Consider the following 26,856-nt stretch of genomic DNA (forward strand, 5'->3'; position numbering starts at 1 on the left):
TTAAACCTGACTAGTTGTATTCTGATGTCCTCATTTTTATTTACTATTTAGTATGACTAAGAAAATATCAGCTTTGCTATAAAATTTACTTTTAGATAATTTGAGCAATTTGGTGAGACAAATTGTTCATGCTATTTACATATTGGAATATGTTCACTGTTTTTTCTTTTGATAGTAAGAAAATCAACCCTTTAGCATATAAAGCAGCCACCTGATTTATGTTCAAACTGGCCAAATCTGGCCTGTCACACTTATCCTACAATGTCCCTTTAAAAATAAACAATATAATACATGATTAATTCAAAGCAATATGAATAAATAAACATTACATTTGACAGAGTAATCTGAATGCTAAAGGGTCAATCAATTTACATTTATATTATAAGAACTTTAAAAACCTAATTTCTTTTGTAGATGATGATCATGGCAGTACATCCAAATCTTTAACTCATGCAGATAAAATCTCCAGTTCTAAAGTATCTATTCGTGATCTGAGAATAGAAAATACTAAACCTGTAAATAATTCAAGTTCATGTGAAATTATTTAAAGTAAAATAGAAGAGGAAATTTTGAAGTTTTTGATATATGAACTGAACTATTTTTACAATATCCAGCTGAAATTATTTTTCTCAAATGCATCAGATATGTCAATTCATCTATGTTCTCTTGAAATGAAATGAATTTATGTTTGAAAACTATTGGTTGATATGTGTTGTTTATTTAACTTTTCTATATGAATGCATGCATACACATATATGTATGCATGAATGCATATATTTATCCATCCATTCATATTTGTATGTATGTACGAATGTACGTGTTCATCCTTCTTCTCCCCAATCACGTACCCCTCCCTCCATCCATTCATTCACCAATCCAGTAATCAATCGACCGAGTGATCAATGGAAACTGGAAAAACATTAATTTGAATTAATATCACTACACTTTTTGAAATAGAATATCACTACACTTTTTGAATTTTTGTCATAAAAATAATCAGACTGTCTATATCCTGGTGCCAACAGTGGTAAATTCTCCAAGGTACCCGCTTTAGGAAAGTTTTACTGAAACATGTTGTTATCAATCTAAAAGCTTGTTTTCCAGCTGGTAATGTCTCTTACAGAAATTGTATCACTACTAATGATTCTATCTTATAATGTGCAATTGATCAACTGCTGCGGCACAATGATAACAGATTTTTACATTTTATAGACAGTTATCAACATGGTAACTACTGTCCTTCGCAAAAACAGTAAAACACAATGAATGGCAAAAGCCTCTTCATAAGCAAATTGTCCTGTTTTGGTTATGAAACCTCAAGTCAGTCCTCATCCAATAGACCAATAACTAAAAACAGTTCAGATACACTTGACAATTTCTTTGTTAAGACAATGCATATCCAGGACTAGACTGCATTGTTTAATATGTGTTTCTACGTATTGAATAATGTAATGTGAGAAAGATTTAGTGCCTAACAGTGGGAGCTTCTTTGTTGTAAACTAATTGTATGGTGGAGTATGCAAAATCATAATTGCTTATATATTTAAATCTGTCTGTATAGTATATTAAAGTTTATTCAGAAAAAATATAGAGTAACTGTGTTCAAAATACCTATCATCTTGTGATCTCAGCACTGGTTCTGATATTTATGTGACAGAGACATGTCTGAAGAAACAACAAAGAAAACTTGATTGGAAAGGATGGGAAAATATGTAAAGAGAAATAAAGGCAAAAAAGCAAGAAAAAACAAAGACATACTGTTAAAATTAGCCTGATAATTTGTTTATTTCATTTTCATAGCAATATTAATTCATCTAATCTGAAATGGGTTCTGTTGTTTCATTTATTGGATATGTAGTGCATAAATTTGGTTGCAAACACTTCCAGAAGAATTGTGACAAAGAACCACAGGATAAAGCATATGAATTAGACAGGAATATTAATACATTAAAGATGAAACATATATATGTATGTTTAGAAAGAAAATAATCACTGCAGAAAACCAATATTCATTAGCATATGTGCAAATTAAAACCGTCATTATCATATGGTAGAATGGATTCTTCATATTCTCATACTACAGGGGAAATTATTTGGAATAATAGAAATTCTGTTTCCTTGTTTATTTTCTAATATTGCAGTCGGCTCTGTATTGCCAATCACACACTTTCAAGACTTTGTTGAAGTGCAAGTTTCCAGGGCAATCCTTTCTGTAGGCAATACTCCAGTCACATTGATAAAAATGTCTGCAGCTTTGTGGATCAGGGAAAAGACCTGAAGGTTCAGGACATTTGAAGCCTAGTGAAAAAAATATGAACAAAATTGTCAAATAAATGAATTTTAATTATATATAATTGATGATTAAGTAAATATTTATTGATGATCACATTTATTTAATTGATGAGACTGGCAACATGAGGGGTGTATGTGTACATGTATGAATATGTGCATACATGTATGTATATGTATGTGTGTGTGTGCATGCATGATTGTGTCTCCTGGTCTTGCTACTGCATGACTGTTTATACATGAGTGTCACTTTCATAGAAGCAGTGTTATTCATTTCCAGTATCCTGTAAAACCATGTCTGGCTATCAGGAAATATTTTTTTACATGGAGGCAGGTGTGGGTTGGCAGCAAAAAAGGTATTCAACTGTAGAAAATCTGACAGCTGCAAGGTCTTATCTAGCTGCCTGACCTATGCAAGCATGGAAAAAGAGATATTAAAACAATAATGATAGATTGCTTTAACTACTTTTGGAAACCCAAATCATTTCGTAAGAGAGACTGGTGCCTTTTTATCTCTTTAATAAAAACAAACAATTCTACATAACAACACAGCTTCATTACACATGGATAAATCTTAAAAACACAAATACATACACACACACGTACAAGTGTGTATTAATCAGAAGATAATGCATAATAGGTGTGTAAGTTCTATACACTAAAATGAAAATAAACACCACCACCACAAAAATAAACCAAATAAAATCATCTTTGTCAACTCTCATCTCAATTCATTTAGATTAGTGTTTCTCAACCATTTTTCGTCTATGGACCTCTCTGATTCCTATTTCATTCAGGTAGACCCTGGCAAACATTTCATGTTTAAAAGATCCTATTATATTATTATCATTAAATCATATTAGGAATTGTATAAAAAGATTGTTAAAATGTTTTGTGCATTGTAGAAATATAACCGATTTATAGCACATATTTTTTAACAAAAGAATCTTATACAGACCCGCAAGGATCACATGGACTCTTGGTGAGAACGACTGATGACGATAAAGCATGAGGAAGAGTTAAATCATCTTAGTCAGTGACTAAAATATATTTGCATATTCACTGAACTGACATGAGAAATTTCAAAACGAATATATATTTTTCTTTCCTGTTTTTTGTGTTTTGAAGAAAAATTATTAACTTGATAATTTTTTGTAAAAAGTATATAAGTTCGTACACACACAAACACATAGCACACTAATAACAAAATTACAAGCACACATATTACCCAGAAAAGGAAGTTTAATTGATGCTTTCATGAGATAAAAATGGTCATAAACCATATGTCTCAGAATTGGGAAACGCTTATCAACTAAAATTAATCTTGGATTAAGAAACAAAAATTCTTCAAGTAATATTTTAAATTAAAAATTGGCTGAAATGTTAGCACGCCAAGCGAAATGTTTAGCGGTATTTTGTCCGTCTTTACGTTCTGAGTTCAAATTATGCCGAGGTCGGCTTCGCATTTCATCCTTTCGGGGTCGATAAATTAAGCACCAGTTGCGTACTGGGGTCGATATAATCGACAATCCCCCTTCCCCCATTATTCGGGCCTCGTGTTTAGAATAAAAAAGAATATTAAAAATTTAAAAAGAAAAAGTTGTAAGGGAGATGAGATAAATCCAGTAGCTGCAAGTTCACTTCTGATATTTGCTTTTGTAAGCGGAATGCTTCGCTGATATATTTCCGTCAGTTCCTTTAATACAGTTAACTTAGTATATCTGTTTATTGTTTTATGTGTTCTATTCTTATTCAAAGCAGAAAGACAATTTAAAAGTTCAACGGAGACAAATTTTTCCACTGATATTCAAATGAAAGTTTTATACGTGCAATAAACAAAAGCGATTTGAACTGGTCGTTTCCAGAGGCTGGAAGAAGGTAATGACCGACTAAGTAGCCTGATTTCAAGAACATCAGGAACTTTTCAAAATTTCAGAACTGTATAAGAAATTCACGAAGAAAAATCTAAATTTCGAATATCTGATTATCAAAGTTATTAAAAGTTTTAAAATTGTTAAATATTGAAATTATGTTTGATAGTATTTTAGCTTTACATTAATTTCTTGACAAGATAGAAATAAGGAATTGTATATTCTAATTAATGTCCATACAATTTTTGAACGCATAAATGACCTAAGTAAAGCGAAAAGGTGGTCGCTAGAAATCAAAATCGAAGTAGGGATTCGGTTTACTAGCGCAAATAATGTAACATTAAACAGCTATGCTTACCTTCACAATATTTTCCTTTAAAGCCAAATGGGCATCGGCAACGTATCAGGTTGGCATTTCGGATGCAGGTTCCTCCGTTAAGGCAAGGGCGAGACGGACAATTTCTGTCATTACAAAACTTGCCAGACCATCCATTAACACAATCGCAAACGAAGCCACCTAATCCAAGATTGTGACAGTAGCCGTTGTTTTGACAAGGATTTGGAGTGCATTGATTGATTGGAATCTCACATCTCTGTCCAGTCCAGCTTTGTGGACAAATACATTTCGCAACAAAGTTAGTTATAACACATGTGCCACCGTTGAGGCAAGTCACTGAGCGACATTTATCTTCAAATTGACAACGAGGACCGTAAAAGTTAGGAAGACAATGGCACTCAAATGAGGTACCTGCATTCGAACATCGACCACCGTTCATACAAGGTGCTGACAAACATGCTGAAATAACTAGATTCAAAAAGAAATAAATTAACAGATTAAATTCAAAACAAAAACAAATTAACAGAATAAATCTACTTGATTTACTATTTAATAAAACAACATTCACTAAATCCATAAATGCCTTACTTAAATACAAACACAAAATTATTCAGTTTTGTAAATAAGATAATGTTGTGTGTGTTTTTCATTCTGCTCTAAATTACAACTCGGTTACAATGCTAGCACACTTAAGACGTCTTATAAGTAACTATAACTATGGCAGACCTGTTTAATACAGTATTATCGTTATGGAGTAAAAATCACTACCGATCAGCACGATTGATTTACAATTACTAATTCAGCCTACAGGTCATCTACAAAACGTCAAAAATGATCCTCAAATAGAAATGTATTTAAGAAAAAAACATCTGATAATAGAAATAAAGATGTATTAAGAAAACGACTGCCAGACAATGATAATATATTTCACTTCGTTTGAATGATTTTTGTGTTTTACTTTTCTAAATATCTTTTTGTACTATGTAATCCCAATGCCGAAATTAATATACGATGTGGTATTCAATACAATTGCGAATATAGGCTTTATTTACTGGTAGAAATTAGGTTATGTGAGATCCAGATTTCACTCAGTATGGAATGTGTCTCTCATATCTATGTTGGACACCATTAATCTCTGACTTCTTTGTATGCTTATAGATGTATTCCAGCTTATTAGAAATCTTCAAATCTAACCACTGGCTAGTTCGTTTTTAGCTTTAATAGTGAAATTCTTAACTTGCTAGATGAACCTTTTTCCTCACATCTCCGAGTTGCACACGTGTCATGCTTACGTGTTCCACTCCAAATCCCGCTTCTACCTCTTAAACCCGATCATCATATTACAAACAGTAATTATAAAGACCTTTTACCTCACGAATGTTAATGTGATGTACAGTAATACCTCGACTATCGCGTATTTGACATTCCAAAACCGCCATCGATAGGTGAAAATCTACGAAGAAGGAGCAGCACTGTATATTTTTATTATTATTTTTATAATTTTTATATATTTATTTTATAAATGCATTTATGTTGTAAATGCAAAACAACACTACGGAGGAATCGACGTAAGCTCGAAAAATAAACTGTAATGGGTGATCCGCGATATGGCGAGAGATTACTGTATTAGCAACCTCCTGTATCTTCTAGTCTGAGAATATCCTATCGCTTACCGATTTAGTCTTCCAACAAAATAAAGAGATAGGTCACACATTTTTTATGTGGCTTTATATATGAAGAAGGAAAATGATTTTAGTAGAAAGATATTTCTAATTTGAAATTGAAAAACAATTTCATTTAGTAAATTAATAAGTCGCTATAAAGCTGCTGAAATTATTTATATTGACGATAGAATTCAAATCAATTGAAAGCAGTATTTGTTTTCTCCTTTTTCATATTTTTGATTAGATATATCTTTAGAGTGTGTTGGCCTTTCTCAGTTTACCATGGAACTTGATGTCTAAATTGTTTGCAATACTTACATTTGCTGAAATTTTGGCATTAGTTTATCATAGTGTTGTAAATTCAAATAGAAATTCATGATTCTTACCAGTCTCGCATTTGGGTCCCGTATAACCATATGCACATCTGCAGAAATAGCCATTAATTTCTTCAACGCACGTACCTCCATTTAAACAAGGAGCCGTCGTCAGCTCGCATTCGCCGATCCCTAAGATAAATCAATATTAACCCATTTTTCGCTTTATTAAACTTTGTTCTGAAAACTCATTCCAGTTTAAAATAACACCAGAGGTATTGCAATATAATGCATGTTTTCATTGCTAGATTTTTTAGGGACTATTATTAACACCTTCTCAACTATATTTGCAGTTAAATTCCACCTGCTTAAAAACATGTAGCTAACAAAAAATTGTTCGACAGTTAGATGCCTATCTACTTTTAAATGTTTACTTCCATTTATTTTAACGTGTTAATTATCCACTCATATCTACATGGTATTAATGAAACTAGTACTAGAAATCAACTTTTAACCACCATTAGCACCCATAGTACTTCTTTTAGGACCAGAAAGATAATCTATTATATTTCTGCAACACCTGTATTTTAGCCATGAAGACTGGAGTGTTTTTTAAATATTGTAATAATTTAAAAAAAATATATTTTGTATAGATAATGTTGTATAAAAGAGATGTTTGGTATAAATCAAATAAAGAAGTTTGGGCACTAATGGGTTAACACCTCAACTACCAAGAGCTTTATTTTTCACTCACAACGAATTATTATTGTCCAGTTAAACAAATGACCAAATAACCACTACTTGGAATATTTTTGAGGAGGTACATAACACACAAGCAGGTGGAATACATGTAGAACCAGACGGAATGCTGTATAAATATCTAATGTATTTAGAGGTGCAAATCTGAGAGTACATATGTTAAAGATGTCCACGTTGAAAAGAGCTTATTCTATGAAATAGATTCAATTAACAGCATTGTTATAGCTAAAATAAAATACATGTTGATAATTTTCCGATTATTAGGATTAAAAAGTGTCACAAATTCCTACAAATAAAGTTTACAAGTTATAAGAAAAAAAGTAAATTCCTTTATTACAATATTGTCCTGTGTATCCCTGTTTACAGATGCATCTAAACGTAGAGCCCATTGGGACACAGGTCGCATCATTTTTACAAGGAGAGCTGCGACATAGATCAGCTGAAAAACTGTTGGCGATACATATCTTTTACGCACATATTTTCTTTCTATTTATATAAATAATGCAATTCCATAAAATGAAAGTGAATCAACTACATTTATTTCAGGAATGTATTTACAATCTCACAAAAAGAGAATTTGTTGATATTTTAACAGAGATTTATCTACTTTGTATTGAATTGAGCAGTTGCCAGTGGAATGGACACCGTGTCAGTCAACAGGTGAAGGTGTCAAAGCATCATTTATTATATATTGAGAATAATGACAAAGATATTCAACTCTCGTTCATTAGAATGCTTCGCCGTAAATAAGTATTATATAGCAGCGTAGCTTTCTGCTATACGGAGCAGGAGCCCTGTATAATAACGAATGTTTGTTTGCTTGCAATCATGTGCTTCTGTCTTGACCACAGCTCAGAGAGACGCTATTTAAATAAAAATAACAGGAGTTAATCCATCATGGATTAATACTGTTTTTTTATTAGAAAAATGTCATGAATAATCATGGTATTTATGGGGTTAAAAAAAAAAACTTCGATGACTCAGCTTTAGATCATCAAGAATTTGAAGTGCTAGGGATCAGATTCGCGATAATCGAAGTGCTAGCTAATCTTAAAGAAAATCGTATGAATAGAATGGGTTCTCGTCATTTCAATCTATACAGAAATTAAAACTTTAGCTTTAAATCTTTAGAAACAGTATAACATGAAGTATAATGCTTCAATTTAACAGGTAATATAGAAACATTTGTGTTGATTGAAATAAATGTAAACTTCCATCTACGCACCGTAGGAGAACAGTGTAAATAGTCCTATTTCTCTGTGTTATATAGACAAAAACCATACAAATGTCACGATACTTAGTAGTTTCTACCTCAACAGTCTGTTCAGTCGTATTGGGTGAAATTAATAACCAGTAAAATATATTTCATTGCAGTTCTGCTATATGTGCATCAAAAACTATATGATGCTTGTACAGTAAGGACCTAGAATACACTGATGAACAGAAGATTAGTATGTTGAGTTTACAGATGTATCCGAACGGAGCCCAATAACAACATTAGCAACACAAGCAGCAACAACAAAACAATAAATGATGCAAATGAGCTGCGTAGATGAACATTTGATATTACAAAATAATAGAATCGTAATAGCAAAATAACTGAAGACTATATATATTTTTTTTTACTAAAATTCGTCATAAGGCCAAAATTGTTTTAAGAAGAAATTGGTCCACATTTTATGAGTCCCTGGAAGCTGAAAGGTAAAACTGATCCAGGCGGGATTTGAATTCATGATGTAAAGAGACAGAAATAATATACACGTACCATTAATATTACACAATGGACCAGAGAAACCAGGCTTGCAGACTTTTTGACCGTTAGCATCACACTGAAACCTCGTTTGCTCGCTGGTGGGAATATCACACCTGATGGCACAGTTCGGACCATAATAGCCTTGGCTGCAATAACTCTGAAATATAACAACAACAAGGACATTCTAAGACTTTGGAAAATAGAAAGGTTAAAGAAGAATTCTGATATTTTGATCATAAACGAACCGCTTTAAAAATATAAACGTTGGTGGTTTTGGTGTACGAGTTTTTATATATAGGTATGGTATTAAGACTGCGTGCTTTTCCATAATAAAATCAACTAACGTTGTTTAACATTTATTTATACAGCAATATACCCCAATATTTATAGTATAACATAATGACGTGCCAGTAGAGTATCGTGGTGTACTTATAAGCAAATGCAGTTAATAGTTACGTTAATAACAGAAATTACTAGCTTCACGTGAGAGGCGAAAGAAATACTCTGTTCGTTATAGTCGACGATTTCTTTAACACAGGATTCAGTCTGTGCATCCTATGTATGGCTTTGATTTGTTTTGACTAAGTGTTGGCTGGTTACTTATTTGTGTGGCGAGAGATGAAGATATTGTGTTTATGCTATGTGCTTGGAAAAATGCATTGCTGACAAAGAAATTCTTTTAAACACAGGCCGAGCAGGAGAAAGAATCAAGTGTTCATTCAGCTTCTTGGACCTTCTCGAACCTCTGCGCTAATGCTTGCCGGCCTTGTTGCTTATATAAACTAATGTTTAAGAGTGAACCCGCGGAACATAACAGAACATTCTATAATATGGAGTGGTATTTCTGCAAGCTGATTAGTTGGTATGCAAGGCACGTCACTGACCTAAGTGTGGGTTGCTACTAGTTACTTAAGCAGTAAGGTTTCGATTTTAGGCTTCGCCACGGGTTTATAGCATCATTTCTGAGTTTCTAAAGATGTTGAAAATACATTTTTAAGGGTAGATTGGACATAAAAATAATGCCAGATATTTTCACTACCATCTGCACATCAACTACCGTATGATACTCTACGTCCATGGCCTAGAATACATATGTACACAGAGAAGAAATGCAAGAGCTGTCAAGGATCTTTGACGATCGATGCTTTTGCTGTTCGCTTAGAGCTCTGTGTTGCTGCAGTAGCACATATCAGAATGAGAAATGCTCAAATCAATTAAGATAGGTGGCATAGCATAATACCTAGATATTCCAAAGCAACTGAGATTAAAGTACTTACTCGAATTTGGTATGTCAGTTGACTAGTAGGGTTCTGACTACCACGGGTTGTTATCAGTTCATACCTGGCTTCATCGACGCTTCTCTGAGGCAAATGACTACCACTTTGGTAAACGTAATCGGCTATCAATTCGTTGTTGCTTTTTGCAGTAAACGAAACAACGAATTTCTGAAAACAGAGGTTTGAAGGTATATATTATTGGAAATATGTACAACCAGATAGAACAATGAAATTATAAACGAGAATGCAAACACACTCTCTCTTTCTTTCCCTCTCTCTGTCTCTGTGGCTCTCTCTCTCATATACGTACCCACACACACACGCACACCCGTGTGGGTTTGCATAGCATAGCAGATTTATAGGTTATTCAATACATTAATTAATAAACATCTAGATTATTGAAAATATAATATATAATCGTGAATACCTTCATATATGTTTTATTATGTTATTATAGCGTTGATTTATATATTTGTGAAGAAGAACGATCGTTGTTTCGCCTATATAACACATGTAAATAACAACAGTAAACTCAGTAATATTAGTTCTTATGTTGTCAGAAGGTCTCAGTTTTGGAAAATGCGAACGCTCTTATATTCATGCTTGTTTCGTAAGCATTAGTGATATAAGGGAAATGAATTGATTTACCCACGAGCAAGTAAATCGCCTCCGACTCTGATCTTGCTGCAAAACAATGAACCAACAGTCTATAATAATCGCTTCTAATTTAGACACGAAGGCCAGCAGTTTTCATTTAAGTCGGTAACATCTGAAGAGTTTTTCGGTTGGCCAATGTAACACCTCATGGAGGAAGCAATATGATAAATAGTGAGCTGAAAAGGTAAATGCTATTATTATCAGACTTTCCATTCTGTCGCGATCTGCCTGTCACAATCTAAGAAATACCACAATATTATCCTTTCCCAAGAAGTATTAAAACATCTAATCTAACTGCCGCCCACATTTCTTCTCTTTCAACAACGCAAGGAAAATAGAAAAATTTGTAAACAGCAACCTTTCAGTTCTGATTTCTTCGTTTTCTATATGATCACTACTGTAGTTTTCGTAGAAACAGATATACAGCATGTTGCTGTCTTAACTCATCAATGGTCTTTTTACATTCCTACTTTTGTCATAAGCTCAAGTTCTGTAGTATTGTTAGCGCGAGAACCTCATAACATCGTTCTACAGACATGCTATCTATCTATAATATCTTTTGGATCAGAGGTCGATAAATCTCAAGATCCAGTTATGTCTTCCAGTGAGTAAATGCAACACGTAATCAGTGAGTAGATTGTAGTTTCATAAATATGTGTGTGTGTTTATTTTTTAATACACACACACACACACACACACACACACACACACACACACACACACACACACACACACACACACACACACACACACACACACACATATATATATATATATATATGTGATAAACTTAATATAGTAAGTTTGCATTTTATAATGCCTATGTTGTGGAAAGTAAACACCTGTAGATAAAACACAGTATAATCTTCGTATACAAAATATATAAATAAGTAAATAATAATAACAACAACAACAACAATAATAATAATCATAATAATAATAATAATCATAATAATAATAATAATAATAATAATAATAATAATATAATAATAATAATAATAATAATAATAATAATAATAATATAATAATAATAATATTTCAAGACTGGTCATCCGTCCTTCAGAGTTTTATCCTTCCAAAGAACGCTTGATAGCAATAAGTATTTAAATCAGTAACAAACGAAAAAAACCTAGTTAAAATGGCTAGACTGATTAGTACATATTGTAGACTGATTAGTATATATTAGCTGGCAACGTTATTCAATACGTAATGAATACTTTATTCACAAGCATATACTGGAAAATCTAGGATAAATTTAACGTAGTCATCCAATAATTCATAACGCCTCCCTTGGAAATTTAATAAATGTAAATGCATCATGCCATTTTTTGGAACTCGGGAAAATATTATTCTGGCATATTTCGTAGCATGATTTAAATTGGGATTGCTATCCAGTTATCTTCACAAGAAGACAGAGTGGAAAACATCCTCTTGTCTTGAAAGTATACATCGAAAAGGCCAGGGAACAGAATAAAGAAGACATGCACCCAACACCAGAGCTGAAGACACCGTCGGTAGAGGAGTAGGGGCCGAAACCGGACGTGGTTCCTCCTGATGATGTCTTGAGCTAACTGGATTCTATAAAGTAGCTGTTGTGGTAGCAGACCACGAAACACGGTTGTAATTCCTCGCAATGAAACTAACAATCTTAAGAAATTATATTTTAAGAAACATCTCATTCCAAAACCAAACACTTACCTGAAACGGCTGTCTAATCAGGTACGTGATCGGATTACGTGCTGTACCGATAAATACCTTATTTAGATCAATGACATTATCACCTAAAATTAATTTGAAAAAATGAAACAGAAATTATATTGGGATACGAGAGTGAAAATTTACAGACACACACAAGTACACAGATGATATAACCTTCCCATTCTCTCTAACCTCCAGTATAAAGATGTTATATACACATAACGTAGATATATTATCAGGCCAGACTGTCTGCACTCTCTCCATGTATACTGTCTGCATTAACTCCAAACTACACTGTCTCCATGTACAGAGACTTACTGTTATCTCTAGTGATGTTTTGTGAATCAAGTCTCTTTCTAATACTAAGCCACTCTAATAAGAAAAATATTACCCTTGTCTTTACATTCGTACAAATTACGCTAGATTATAATCATTCCACCGTATGTGGAAATTTCTCTGGATATGTGTAATGTTTACTCATCTAGGCAGAGTATTGATATTTCGTGTTATGCTTAAAACCAGTGCATATGACCAAGATTTTCCGACTGGGGTCGAATAGAAGAAACCATCTTAAATTCATGTTAGAGTCCCCGTATAAATGGAATAAGGTCTGGCTAGCTTGTTCTGGCATGGAGTTGTATAATATAAAAAAATGAAATTAAAGCAAGTGATGATACTTTCAAGGCATTTAATACCTACGTTTCAGGTCGTAGCGCAATAAATAAACCAAAAATTCGTCTCTTACGCAAGATCTTCCTCAGTTAAGATATTTCAAAATATGAACACGTTGATGGTTTTCGCCATGCATATAGGGTCAACGAAATATATACATACATTCATATATACATACATACATGGAGAGAGAGATAGAGAGAGAAAGAAAGAGAGAGAGAGAGAGGTAGAAAGAGAGAGAGAGAGAGAGAGAAAGTGATAAGGAGTAATATCTAAATCTGAGTACCTAGGTACGTTAGTGTGTTATGTGAAGATATGACTTCTTTTGTCTCCAGTTTCAGATAAATTGGTTATGTTTGCTGACATCTACCGAGGGCATTGTGAAACTCCACTTTTTCAATATTATGTTACTACTCTTCTTATTTCCTTCTTTCTAGCATCAAGTCTAAGTATTCGTTTGCCTCATCATTGTTACTGCCATCACTGATGATATATTGAGCACTTTCTTTCATAATTAGCATCATCTTACATGATTTTAGTCCCTCCTAAGGGAACCAATTGCCCCCTCATTTGAATTTCACGATCTATATCGCTATTAAATATTGCGTTGCATATAAAAGTCTCATGTAGAACCGATCGCTACGAAATAAACTCACTTGCACATTGATAAATGCATACACACACACACACACACACACACACACACACACACAACACACACACACACACACATATATATATATATATTTATTTATATATATATATATGTGATAAACTTAATATAGTAAGTTTGCAGTTTATAATGCCTATGTTGTGGAAAGTAAACAGTATAATCTTCGTATACAAAATATATAAATAAGTAAATAATAATAACAACAACAACAACAATAATAATAATAATAAAATTTCAAGACTGGTCATCCGTCCTTCAGAGTTTAATCCTTCCTCACAATATAGCACATAAAGAACGCTTGATAGCAATAAGTATTTAAATCAGTAACAAACGAAAAAAACCTAGTTAAAATGGCTAGACTGATTAGTACATATTGTAGACTGATTAGTATATATTAGCTGGCAACGTTATTCAATACGTAATGAATACTTTATTCACAAGCATATACTGGAAAATCTAGGATAAATTTAACGTAGTCATCCAATAATTCATAACGCCTCCCTTGGAAATTTAATAAATGTAAATGCATCATGCCATTTTTTGGAACTCGGGAAAATATTATTCTGGCATATTTCGTAGCATGATTTAAATTGGGATTGCTATCCAGTTATCTTCACAAGAAGACAGAGTGGAAAACATCCTCTTGTCTTGAAAGTATACATCGAAAAGGCCAGGGAACAGAATAAAGAAGACATGCACCCAACACCAGAGCTGAAGACACCGTCGGTAGAGGAGTAGGGGCCGAAACCGGACGTGGTTCCTCCTGATGATGTCTTGAGCTAACTGGATCCTATAAAGTAGCTGTTGTGGTAGCAGACCACGAAACACGGTTGTAATTCCTCGCAATGAAACTAACAATCTTAAGAAATTATATTTTAAGAAACATCTCATTCCAAAACCAAACACTTACCTGAAACGGCTGTCTAATCAGGTACGTGATCGGATTACGTGCTGTACCGATAAATACCTTATTTAGATCAATGACATTATCACCTAAAATTAATTTGAAAAAATGAAACAGAAATTATATTGGGATACGAGAGTGAAAATTTACAGACACACACACACACATACACACACACACATATATATATATATACATACATACATGGAGAGAGAGATAGAGAGAGAAAGAAAGAGAGAGAGAGAGGTAGAAAGAGAGAGAGAGAGAGAGAGAGAGAGGTAGAAAGAGAGAGAGAGAGAGGTAGAAAGAGAGAGAGAGAGAAAGTGATAAGGAGTAATATCTAAATCTGAGTACCTAGGTACGTTAGTGTGTTATGTGAAGATATGACTTCTTTTGTCCCCAGTTTCAGATAAATTGGTTATGTTTGCTGACATCTACCGAGGGCATTGTGAAACTCCACTTTTTCAATATTATGTTACTACTCTTCTTATTTCCTTCTTTCTAGCATCAAGTCTAAGTATTCGTTTGCCTCATCATTGTTACTGCCATCACTGATGATATATTGAGCACTTTCTTTCATAATTAGCATCATCTTACATGATTCTAGTCCCTCCTAAGGGAACCAATTGCCCCCACATTTGAATTTCACGATCTATATCGCTATTAAATATTGCGTTGCATATAAAAGTTTCATGTAGAACCGATCGCTACGAAATAAACTCACTTGCACATTGATAAATGCATACACACACACACATATATATATATATATATATATATATGTGATAAACTTAATATAGTAAGTTTGCAGTTTATAATGCCTATGTTGTGGAAAGTAAACAGTATAATCTTCGTATACAAAATATATAAATAAGTAAATAATAATAACAACAACAACAACAATAATAATAATAATATTTCAAGACTGGTCATCCGTCCTTCAGAGTTTTATCCTTCCAAAGAACGCTTGATAGCAATAAGTATTTAAATCAGTAACAAACGAAAAAAACCTAGTTAAAATGGTTAGACTGATTAGTATATATTAGCTGGCAACGTTATTCAATACGTAATGAATACTTTATTCACAAGCATATACTGGAAAATCTAGGATAAATTTAACGTAGTCATCCAATAATTCATAACGCCTCCCTTGGAAATTTAATAAATGTAAATGCATCATGCCACTTTTTGGAACTCGGGAAAATATTATTCTGGCATATTTCGTAGCATGATTTAAATTGGGATTGCTATCCAGTTATCTTCACAAGAAGACAGAGTGGAAAACATCCTCTTGTCTTGAAAGTATACATCGAAAAGGCCAGGGAACAGAATAAAGAAGACATGCACCCAACACCAGAGCTGAAGACACCGTCGGTAGAGGAGTAGGGGCCGAAACCGGACGTGGTTCCTCCTGATGATGTCTTGAGCTAACTGGATTCTATAAAGTAGCTGTTGTGGACGCTCAGGAAATGAAAGAAGAGAGGAGGATTTAACGTTTGAAGCGGAGAACTTCGTCAGAAACATAGAAAAAGGAAAGGTCCAAGGAAGGGAAGACGGAGGAAGAAAATCGCCAACGATACACACGCGGTCATATATTGAATGACCGGAAGGGAATGGGTGAAGAAAAAGTTCTTTCAAAGACTGTAGAGTGCAAGAGAAGGAGGTATATGTGTGTATGTGTGGGTATGTGCGTGCGCGCAAGTCTACGTGTGCGTGTGTGTGTGTGTAATGATAGCACTTGTGTCTGTGTATCTGTGTGTGTGTGGTTGTGGCTGTTTATCTATGTGTGTGGTTGGGCTTAGTATTGTTTAAGGTCATAGGAAGAATTTATAGTAGGTGTGGCTCCTGTTGTTGGTCTACCTACACATGTGCGTAGGAAAATGGTCAGTGGAAGGTTCTGGTAGCTTGAAATATGTGTGTGTGCGTGTATGTATATGAGGTGTGTGTGTGTTTTGTTTGAAGTGTGTGTATGTGTATGTATGTAGATGTGTGTTCGCGTGTGTATGTGTGTATGCGTAGGGGTTGTGTGTGTGGGGAGTAATTACATTTTCCTTTGTGTATGTGTGCATGTGTGCTTGTATGTGCATATGCGTGTGTACATGTATGTATAATTGTGTGCGTGTATGTACGAGGGTGAGCTGTGTGTGTATGGGAGGTATGTGCGGGTTTATTGCGTGTGCATGTGTGTGTTGTATGTGCGTGTGTATATACACGGGTGTGCGTATGTACATGTATGAGTATGTGCGTGTGTATTTTGTTTGTGTGCATGTGTGTGTTGTATGTGCGTGTGTATATGTGTGTGTGAACGAGGGGTTGTGTAGGGGGTATATAGGGGCGTTTCTTGCGCGTGTATGCATGTGGGTACATACACGTGTATCTGCGTGTAAATGTGTATGTGCGTGTGTGCGTGCGTATGTGTACGCATGTTTGAGTGTGCATATATGTGTGTCTGTGTCTATATGTGCATGTGTATGTGTGTGTGCGGCGTGTATGCATATATTGTGTGTGTATGTATATGCATGGGTGTGTATGTGAATTTGTGTATGCGTGTGTGCGCGGATTGTGTGTGTGGTTTTTCGTGGGGTTTGTGTAGGCGTACATGTGTGTATGTGATTGCGTGTACATGTGCGTGCGTGTGCTAGTGTGGGTGTGCTTACGTGCGTGTATGCGTGTATGTGCGTGTGTATTTCTGCCCATGTATGTATAAATGTGTGCCTGTCTGTATGTGTATTGTGTGTTGGAGGCATATGTACGAACCTGTGCTAGTGTGTGTGTGTATGTATTAAGTGTGTATATGTGTGTGTGCGTGTATTAATTGCGTATGTATGTGCGTGTGTGCGTGTGTATGTGCGCGCGTGTGTATATGTGTGTGTGAACGTGGAGATGTGTGTCGGGTTATGTGTGTCTGTGTGTGTGTGGAATTGTGTGGGATTGATATCTGTGCATTCCTGTGCGTGTGTATGTGTGTGCGTGTGTATGTGCGCGCGTGTGTATGTGTGTGCGTGTGTATATGTGTGTGTGTGTGCGTGTGTGCGTGTGTATGTATGTGCGTGTGTATGTGTGTGTGTGTGTGCGTGTGTATGTGTGTGGTGTGTGGGAGGCGCATGTGCGTTCGTGGATATGTACGTATGTGTGTGTATGTGTGCGTGTATATAGAAATAAAAACAATAATTCATAAAAACAATACATTATAAACAATAAAATAACAAAAAATTTATAAAAACAATAAAATATAAAAATTAAAGCAATCGTGCTTTAGATACAATAGATATATCAAATATATCAAATATATTAAATACATCAAATGCAACATATGTATATATGTATATACAGTATATATCTGTACATGCAACAGGAGAGGAACCAGAGCTGGAAACTTTCAGATGATGAATTTATATATATATATATATATAGTAAATTGATCTGCGTAAAAAGGTCAACAAGAAGAATATTCCATCTAATGAGAGTCCAATATTAATGTATGTGTTTCAGTCCGCATGTACTATACGCGTTACTACTAGTTTCATGTGCAAGGCAAATACGTTCATCAGGCGCTGCTTATTCAATGAAACCAAGAAGTTTAAATAGAGGACCGGACGAGATGTGACGGACGCTAAAGCAAACAATATTTAATGGCAGATTCCACTACAGGTAGCCAACAAATTAAGGTTTCAAATGTATTTAATTCGAAAATATACACAAAAAAACAAAGTAAAATGATAAAGTTATAAATTATAAAAATTATGAAAATTAAGCTAAATTATAAATGAGTCAATATATAAAATATATATAGATCTACACGTAATTCAAAGGATATACGAGTATATACAATACATGAATTATACAAGTACATAAAAATACAATATACATAAATTGCATAAAATTATAAGTGGGGTAGACTCTATGGTGTCTGTTATAATGGTCTATACTTATAATATGTAGCAATTACAAAAGGGATATAAAAGGATGGAAAAAATATAATGTAGATATAAATATGAGATATAAATCGATACAGTGAAGGAAGAAACTATATCTATATTCCTAGGTGTTATAACGAAAGATAGGAGAGCAAAATGACCAATCAATCAGGAATCGGTGGAATCTCCCAGTTTTTAAAGATAAATTTAAACATGTGTTTACATCCACTAAAAATCGCTGACCTCGGATCTAAAGAACATCTGCGGCCTTTCGGCCAAGGAAAGCGTATATCTATTAGAGCTATTCATGTATGGTTTAGACCCTTCTATTATTCTCCATTCGATCACATATGGTACATTATTCTCATTTTTTCTCATACATGTATGTATGTATACATATATATATGAATATATATGTATGAATATAAATATATGTATATATATATATATTATATATATATATATATGCATATATATATATATAGTAAATTGATCTGCGTAAAAAGGTCAACAAGAAGAATATTCCATCTAATGAGAGTCCAATATTAATGTATGTGTTTCAGTCCGCATGTACTATACGCGTTACTACTAGTTTCATGTGCAAGGCAAATACGTTCATCAGGCGCTGCTTATTCAATGAAACCAAGAAGTTTAAATAGAGGACCGGACGAGATGTGACGCTAAAGCAAACAATATTAATGGAAGATTCCACTACAGGTAGCCAACAATTAAGGTTTCAAATGTATTTAATTCGAAAATATACACAAAAAAACAAAGTAAAATGATAAAGTTATAAATTATAAAAATTATGAAAATTAAGCTAAATTATAAATGAGTCAATATATAAAATATATATAGATCTACACGCAATTCAAAGGCTATACGAGTATATACAATACATGAATTATACAAGTACATAAAAATACAATATACATAAATTGCATAAAATTATAAGTGGGGTAAACTCTATGGTGTCTGTTATAATGGTCTATACTTATAATATGTAGCAATTACAAAAGGGATATAAAAGGATGGAAAAAATATAATGTAGATATAAATATGAGATATAAATCGATACAGTGAAGGAAGAAACTATATCTATATTCCTAGGTGTTATAACGAAAGATAGGAGAGCAAAATGACCAATCAATCAGGAATCGGTGGAATCTCCCAGTTTTTAAAGATAAATTTAAACATGTGTTTACATCCACTAAAAATCGCTGACCTCGGATCTAAAGAACATCTGCGGCCTTTCGGCCAAGGAAAGCGTACATCTATTAGACATATTCATGTATGGTTTAGACCCTTCTATTATTCTCCATTTGATCACATATGGTACATTATTCTCATTTTTTCTCATACATGTATGTATGTATACATATATATATGAATATATATGTATGAATATAAATATATGTATATATATATATATGCATATATATATATATATAATATATATATATATATATATATATATATATATAAATACATATAAACATACTTGTGTGTGTATATGTATGTATGTAGATATTATGTATGTACGTATATGTATGTATATATATATATGTGTGTGTGTGTGTATGAATATATACATACATATATAATTATATATATATGTATATATATATATATTTAATGTAAGATAAAATTTTTTCGTAAAACCTCCCCAGAATAATTTTATCAATGGCCAGCATATAAAAAAATACCTTTAAAGGTTAAATTTATAAACAACTTATAAATGAGGGCAAACGAAAAAATTTCTAATGCCCAGTATTCCGAAATTAGACATAATGTCCATAACCATCATATTTTTTTCACAATACGCACGCTCCTTTTTGGAGGAGCGTGCGTATTCTGAAAAAAATATAATGGTTATGGACATTATGTCTAATTTCGGCATATTTGGCATTAGAAATTTTTTCGTTTGCCCTCATTTATAAGTTATATATATATATATATATATATATATATATATATTATATATATATATATATATATACATATTCATGCATACACAAACATATAATCTCATGCAAATATACATACACGAATATATACCTATGCATAAAGACACACATGTGTCTAAAAATAAATTATATAGAATGTGTGTGTGTGTGTGTGTGTGTGTGTGCACGAGTGTTCGGTTTGTAAGGAATCCGAGACAGAATACTTACAGAAGTTATTGTAGCAAGAAAAGCGCAGAGCAGGAATCTACTGGTTGATTGAAAATTGTCTAATTAAGAATTGTCGTATGAGCTTTTAGATACATAGTGTATTTATAATGTGTATCACCTGTCCATTCGTCCCTGCGTTTTTTAAAAATTGCTTCACATGTACATAAAGCGTTAATGCAAATATCGTTAGTTCCTTTCTACACTGTTCAGGCTGAGAATTATATTTACCCATTCCTATTCTAATGAATTTAGTAATGAAAAAGATGTCTGGTACTTAAAAAGTACCCAAACTGACACACGTAGAATCATATAAAAATACAAAACAAGTCATCTTGATATAGTTTTGAACTTGAATCCTGGAATCTCGCTAGTTTTATTTTTATGGATAAACATGTACTTACCGATAACTCCTGTTTTAGTCTCACCATAACGACACAATGTCGAAGTATCATCAGGTCTAGCACAAACATGAAGAGTCGTTTGACATTGTTGACTTCCGAAATTGGAACATTTGCGTCCATTAGCCAGTAAACGGTTGTAATTTTCAAACTTGATAAACTTCACATCAATTACATAGTCGGCTACAATTGGCTGTAAAATATCAGTAAGAACACTTTATGAAATATGTTTCTATAGCATTTACGATTTATATTTCTGACTTCTTCTCTTTATATGCAGTATGTCTATGGGCAGATAAACATTTTTTGATAGCATTTCATCTGAAACTGAGTACCTATTCTATCCCACCCACTTTGCTAAACCGTTAAGTTACGAAACATAAACAACCATAACTAATTCAAAATCACGAGAGTCGAAGACAAACACAAAGTAATGCATTTATGGCAGCCTTATACCCAATTTCTGTTCACCATATTCACTCAGAAGGGTTCAGTCGATTCGGAACTATAGCAGAATATTTTCCCCCAACGTGCTGTAAAGTTAAACTGAAGTCGAAACTAAATGCTTGTGAAGCGGTCTTCGTAACCTCAAAGCTATACCTGCACTTCTTTATATATAATAAGCTAGTAGACAGATACAACGGAATCAACGAGGTCAGTTTCAGCCCATTGGTGAGGATATTTAAGCTCTGTGTATGTATGTATGTATGTATGTATGTATGTATGTATGTATGTATGTATGTATGTAGTATGTATGTATGTACGTACGTATGTATGTATGTAGATATTATGTATGTACGTATGTGTATGTATATATATATATGTGTGTGTATGAATACATACATATATAATTATATATATATATATATATATATATATATATGTGTGTGTGTGTGTGTATTCATGCATACACATACATGCAATCTCATGCAAATATACATGCACGCATACATATGTATGCATAAAGACACACATGTGTTTAAAAATGAATTATACAGAATCTGTGTGTGTGTGTGTGTGTGTGTGCACGAGTGTTCGGTTTGTAAGGAATCCGAGACAGAATACTTACAGAAGTTATTGTAGCAAGAAAAGCGCAGAGCAGGAATCTACTGGTTGATTGAAAATTGTCTAATTAAGAATTGTCGTATGAGCTTTTAGATACATAGTGTATTTATAATGTGTATCACCTGTCCATTCGTCCCTGCGTTTTTTAAAAATTGCTTCACATGTACATAAAGCGTTAATGCAAAAATCGTTTGTTCCTTTCTACACTGTTCAGGCTGAGAATTATATTTACCCATTCCTATTCTAATGAATTGAGTAAAGAAAAAGATGTCTGTTACTTAAAAAGTACGCAAACTGACATACGTAGAATCATATAAAAATACAAAACAAGTCATCTTGATATAGTTTTGAACTTGAATCCTGGAATCTCGCTAGTTTTATTTTTATGGATAAACATGTACTTACCGATAACTCCTGTTTTAGTCTCGCCATAACGACACAATGTCGAAGTATCATCAGGTCTAGCACAAACATGAAGAGTCGTTTGACATTGTTGAGTTCCGAAATTGGAACATTTGCGTCCATTAGCCAGTAAACGGTTGTAATTTTCAAACTCGATAAACTTCACATCAATTACATAGTCGGCTACAATTGGCTGTAAAATATCAGTAAGAACACTTTATGAAATATGTTTCTATAGCATTTACGATTTATATTTCTGACTTCTTCTCTTTATAGGCAGTATGTCTATGGGCAGATAAACATTTTTTGATAGCATTTCATCTGAAACTGAGTACCTATTCTATCCCACCCACTTTGCTAAACCGTTAAGTTACGAAACATAAACAACCATCACTAATTCAAAATCACGAGAGTCGAAGACAAACACAAAGTAATGCATTTATGGCAGCCTTATACCCAATTTCTGTTCACCATATTCACTCAGAAGGGTTCAGTCGATTCGGAACTATAGCAGAATATTTTCCCCCAACGTGCTGTAAAGTTAAACTGAAGTCGAAACTAAATGCTTGTGAAGCGGTCTTCGTAACCTCAAAGCTATACCTGCACTTCTTTATATATAATAAGCTAGTAGACAGATACAACGGAATCAACGAGGTCAGTTTCAGCCCATTGGTGAGGATATTTAAGCTCTGTGTATGTATGTATGTATGTATGTATGTATGTATGTATGTATGTGTATGTATGTATGTATGTATGTATGTATGTACGTACGTATGTATGTAGATATTATGTATGTACGTATGTGTATGTATATATATATATGTGTGTGTATGAATACATACATATATAATTATATATATATATATATATATATATTATATATATATATATGTGTGTGTGTGTGTGTATTCATGCATACACATACATGCAATCTCATGCAAATATACATGCACGCATACATATGTATGCATAAAGACACACATGTGTTTAAAAATGAATTATACAGAATCTGTGTGTGTGTACGTGCGTGCGTGCGTGCGCGCGCAGATATATGTTTTCGTGCGTGCGCGCGAGTGTTCGGTTTGTAGGGAATCTAAAACAGAATACTTACAGAAATTAAGGTAGCAAGAAAAGCGCAGAGCAGGAATCTATCGGTTAATTGAAGCATGCTGATTGCCTTATTAAGAATTGTCTTATGAGCTTTTAGATATACAGTGTATGTATAATGTATATCACTAGTCCCCTCGTCCTTGCAAAGGCGACGCTAGTCGACGTATTGAACTCACAGAGAGCTCCGGTGTGAAAAGAACGCACTGAATTCTCTGAATATGTCCGGTGAACAAACAAGGCAATTCTGGTAGGCAACGCGAGAAAGCCCAGTATTTATAGGATATGGTCAGTGGGAATAATAGCGTATGCCAAAGTTTACACAAAGTTGTCCGGGTTTGAATGTTGCGCCAGATGACCAATGAAAATGGATCTGTAGATATTTGTTTTTCTAATCGTACCAATCAAAGCATCATTATAGGTAAGAATAAGGAAAAGGAAACGATGGAGAGAAAAAAAGGGGATAAAGAGGAAAAGAATACCAGCACTAAAGGCGAGTGTGACAACGATGACAGCAAGAATAAAAAGAATCACGTATGAAGGTGTGGAAAGGAAATGACTGAAAAGAAATTTTTCTGTCGTAAAGTCTAGTAACAAAGTAATTTGAAAATGTGTAGGAGTTTTATAGTTTTAATGTAAACAAAATGAACAAAACCTTTTAAAGCAAATTTTATGACGAAAAGATAAATAAAAATTAGACATACAATTATACGATATCTATTTTGGTTTTTGTTGCTGTTGCTGAAAAGTTTACTACGGAAAATTTGGATTCAAAGAACAATGGACAACATTTAGAGATGTAAATATGCAAGTGACGAAGCATTTCGACAGTTAAAACAGCACAAGAACTGGGCAGCAGATGGAACATTTAATTACTGCTCTAGTATATTTTTTCCGTTATATATACTTCACATTCAAATTGATATTATTAATTTCCCACGATTGTTAGCATTACTCTCTGACAAATGTCAAGAAACATATAATAGACTTTTTGCCAAAATAAATGAATTACTGCAGAATGAGGGACCTGATAATATAATTATGGATTTCGAAAAAGCTGCCCATAACGGATTTCTGGAATAGTTTCCAGGGTCGAATTTGGCATGCTGCTTGATTCATTTAGAAGACAATGCGTACAAGTCTGTTGTGCAAGAAGGACCAAAATGCAGATATCACGAAGACAGTTTTAGTCTAAAAATGCGGTGCTCTTTTGCCCTTGGCTTCCTGCCAGTTGATGATGTTGTAGATGGATATAAACAACTTGCAGATGATGATGATATTCCACAGTCAATTGTATCCTATTCTGAAAACAATTATATAGGACCACCTAGAGCAGTGATTCCTAACCTGGGGTCTGCAGACCCCTGGAGGTTCGCAAAGGTAGTACTGGGTGTCCGTGAACTAAATTTAAAATTTCATATATATATATATATATATATATATGTATACACAAAAGGATATGCATGTTAAAAGGGGTCCGTGGGAAAACTTATTTAAACAATAAGTTTGGGAGCTGCTGTTGGGAACCACTGATCTAGAGAGAAAGAGGATAGAGGAGGCGACGCCTTGAACTTTTATTTCCATTATCCATGTGGAATGTTTGGGATCGATGTATGCCGGGGATTGCTGATACTACAAATAGTTTAGAAGTGTACCACACCGCGCTGAAAACACAGTGAATATTAATCATTGAAATATTTGGAAACTTATTGATGTGATTAAATGTGAGGAAAGTTTTGCCAGTACCAAATTACAGAGGTTTATGCAAGGAGAATAACCAATCTCCCACCACCACATAAAATAAAGATATAAAAAATGTCACTGAAAAATATGATCCAAACCAAAAAATTATTTTTCTAAAAGCATTTGCAGACAATCTAAAATTTTAAGAAAAAAGAAATATGTAATACAGTAACGAATTGACTGATGACGAATTGACATGGGGATGAATTGACCAACGACGAATTGACTGGAGACAAATTAAACGACGACAAATTGTCGTCGACGAATTGACCGGACACCCTACAAACACACAAACGCCAACAATGCAAATCGCAATCAACACAAACAATTTGGAGCTGATGCAATACATTTGGTCTCACACTGACTTAAGAGAAAACAGTTTTAAAACAAACACCCACGCACAAAACCACCACAACACATAAAAATAGTATACGGCAGGAAACACACATAATTTAGTGAAATCTCTGTATCCTAATGCAGTAGAGAGATTTCAAAAACACTTGTCTAAAAAATCTATGAAAACCTCCTCATGGAAACTTTTGAAGAGGACAGTATCCAACTTTCGAACAGTAAGTACCTCTCTTCCCTTTCTTTTCTCGTTCAGTGTAAAACACAACTTTTAGGGCCATGATCAGAATAGGTAATGTAAATGTGCGTGGCTTGGGACCGCCTTGGAAACAAGGTTATCTGCTAAATGGCATCAAGTCTCAAAATGTAGATATAGCCATCAGCGAAACCAGACTCCACAACCCGCGGGCCTTCAAGCCCATGTTCAGTTGACAATTCGAAATCTGGGATGCAAATGCCTCAAAGATCTTCTCAGACGTTTCCAAATGTCTGACAGGTACCGACTGGACTACCCGAATGTGCCAATGTGGACATAGACCAACTTTATCGAGTCGTCGAGATTGTATTTAGATAGAGTATTTCGTAGGACAGTGGATAGGGATAGTATAGATTGTCCAAAATTTCACATAATCAGCTAAACAGATCACAAATTCGTGACCTGTACTATCGACTTAGATAAGAATCATAGGCAGTATCCCGGATACTGGAAACTGAATGCGTGACTCCTGGCGCGACAGGCTTACAGAGACCGGATTTACGCATTAGTTAGGAGGGCGTTGACTGGAGCCATCGTCAACAACAAGTGGTGGTTTGCCCCAAAGAGGGCAAATAAAG

At 33.9% G+C, this 26,856-nt stretch overlaps 2 protein-coding genes across 9 annotated transcripts in view; one reads left to right on the plus strand and one right to left on the minus strand.

Annotated features, from left to right (window-relative positions):
* Window positions 1–26,856, plus strand: part of LOC115216219 (kinesin-like protein KIF28P) — a 227,286-nt gene that overhangs the window by 94,922 nt on the left and 105,508 nt on the right. The window contains exon 25 of one of the 4 annotated variants that reach the window (XM_036506666.1): window positions 415–660. The exons of 2 other annotated variants lie outside the window; for them this stretch is intronic. In XM_036506666.1, the coding sequence (XP_036362559.1) occupies window positions 415–548 (134 nt within the window). In that variant the 3' untranslated portion in view covers window positions 549–660. Of the gene's footprint in view, window positions 1–414; window positions 661–26,856 lie in introns of those variants that run through there. One more of the 4 variants, XM_036506667.1, reaches the window with a different exon arrangement.
* The window catches only part of LOC115216308 (protein jagged-1b-like), a 122,624-nt gene continuing 97,526 nt past the window's right edge, over window positions 1,759–26,856 (minus strand). For 2 of the 5 annotated variants that reach the window (XM_036506672.1, XM_036506671.1), the window contains exons 8-10: window positions 6,548–6,667; window positions 4,519–4,965; window positions 1,759–2,298 (exon numbers count right to left, since the gene is read on the minus strand). In XM_036506672.1, the coding sequence (XP_036362565.1) occupies window positions 2,123–2,298; window positions 4,519–4,965; window positions 6,548–6,667 (743 nt within the window). In that variant the 3' untranslated portion in view covers window positions 1,759–2,122. Of the gene's footprint in view, window positions 2,299–4,518; window positions 4,966–6,547; window positions 6,668–8,999; window positions 9,145–10,264; window positions 10,433–12,619; window positions 12,703–14,874; window positions 14,958–21,360; window positions 21,551–22,827; window positions 23,018–23,935; window positions 24,191–26,856 lie in introns of those variants that run through there. The other 3 variants (XM_036506674.1, XM_036506673.1, XM_036506675.1) reach the window with 3 other exon arrangements.

This window comes from Octopus sinensis, linkage group LG10, assembly GCF_006345805.1.
Source record: "Octopus sinensis linkage group LG10, ASM634580v1, whole genome shotgun sequence".
NCBI classification, from domain to species: Eukaryota; Metazoa; Mollusca; class Cephalopoda; order Octopoda; family Octopodidae; genus Octopus; species Octopus sinensis.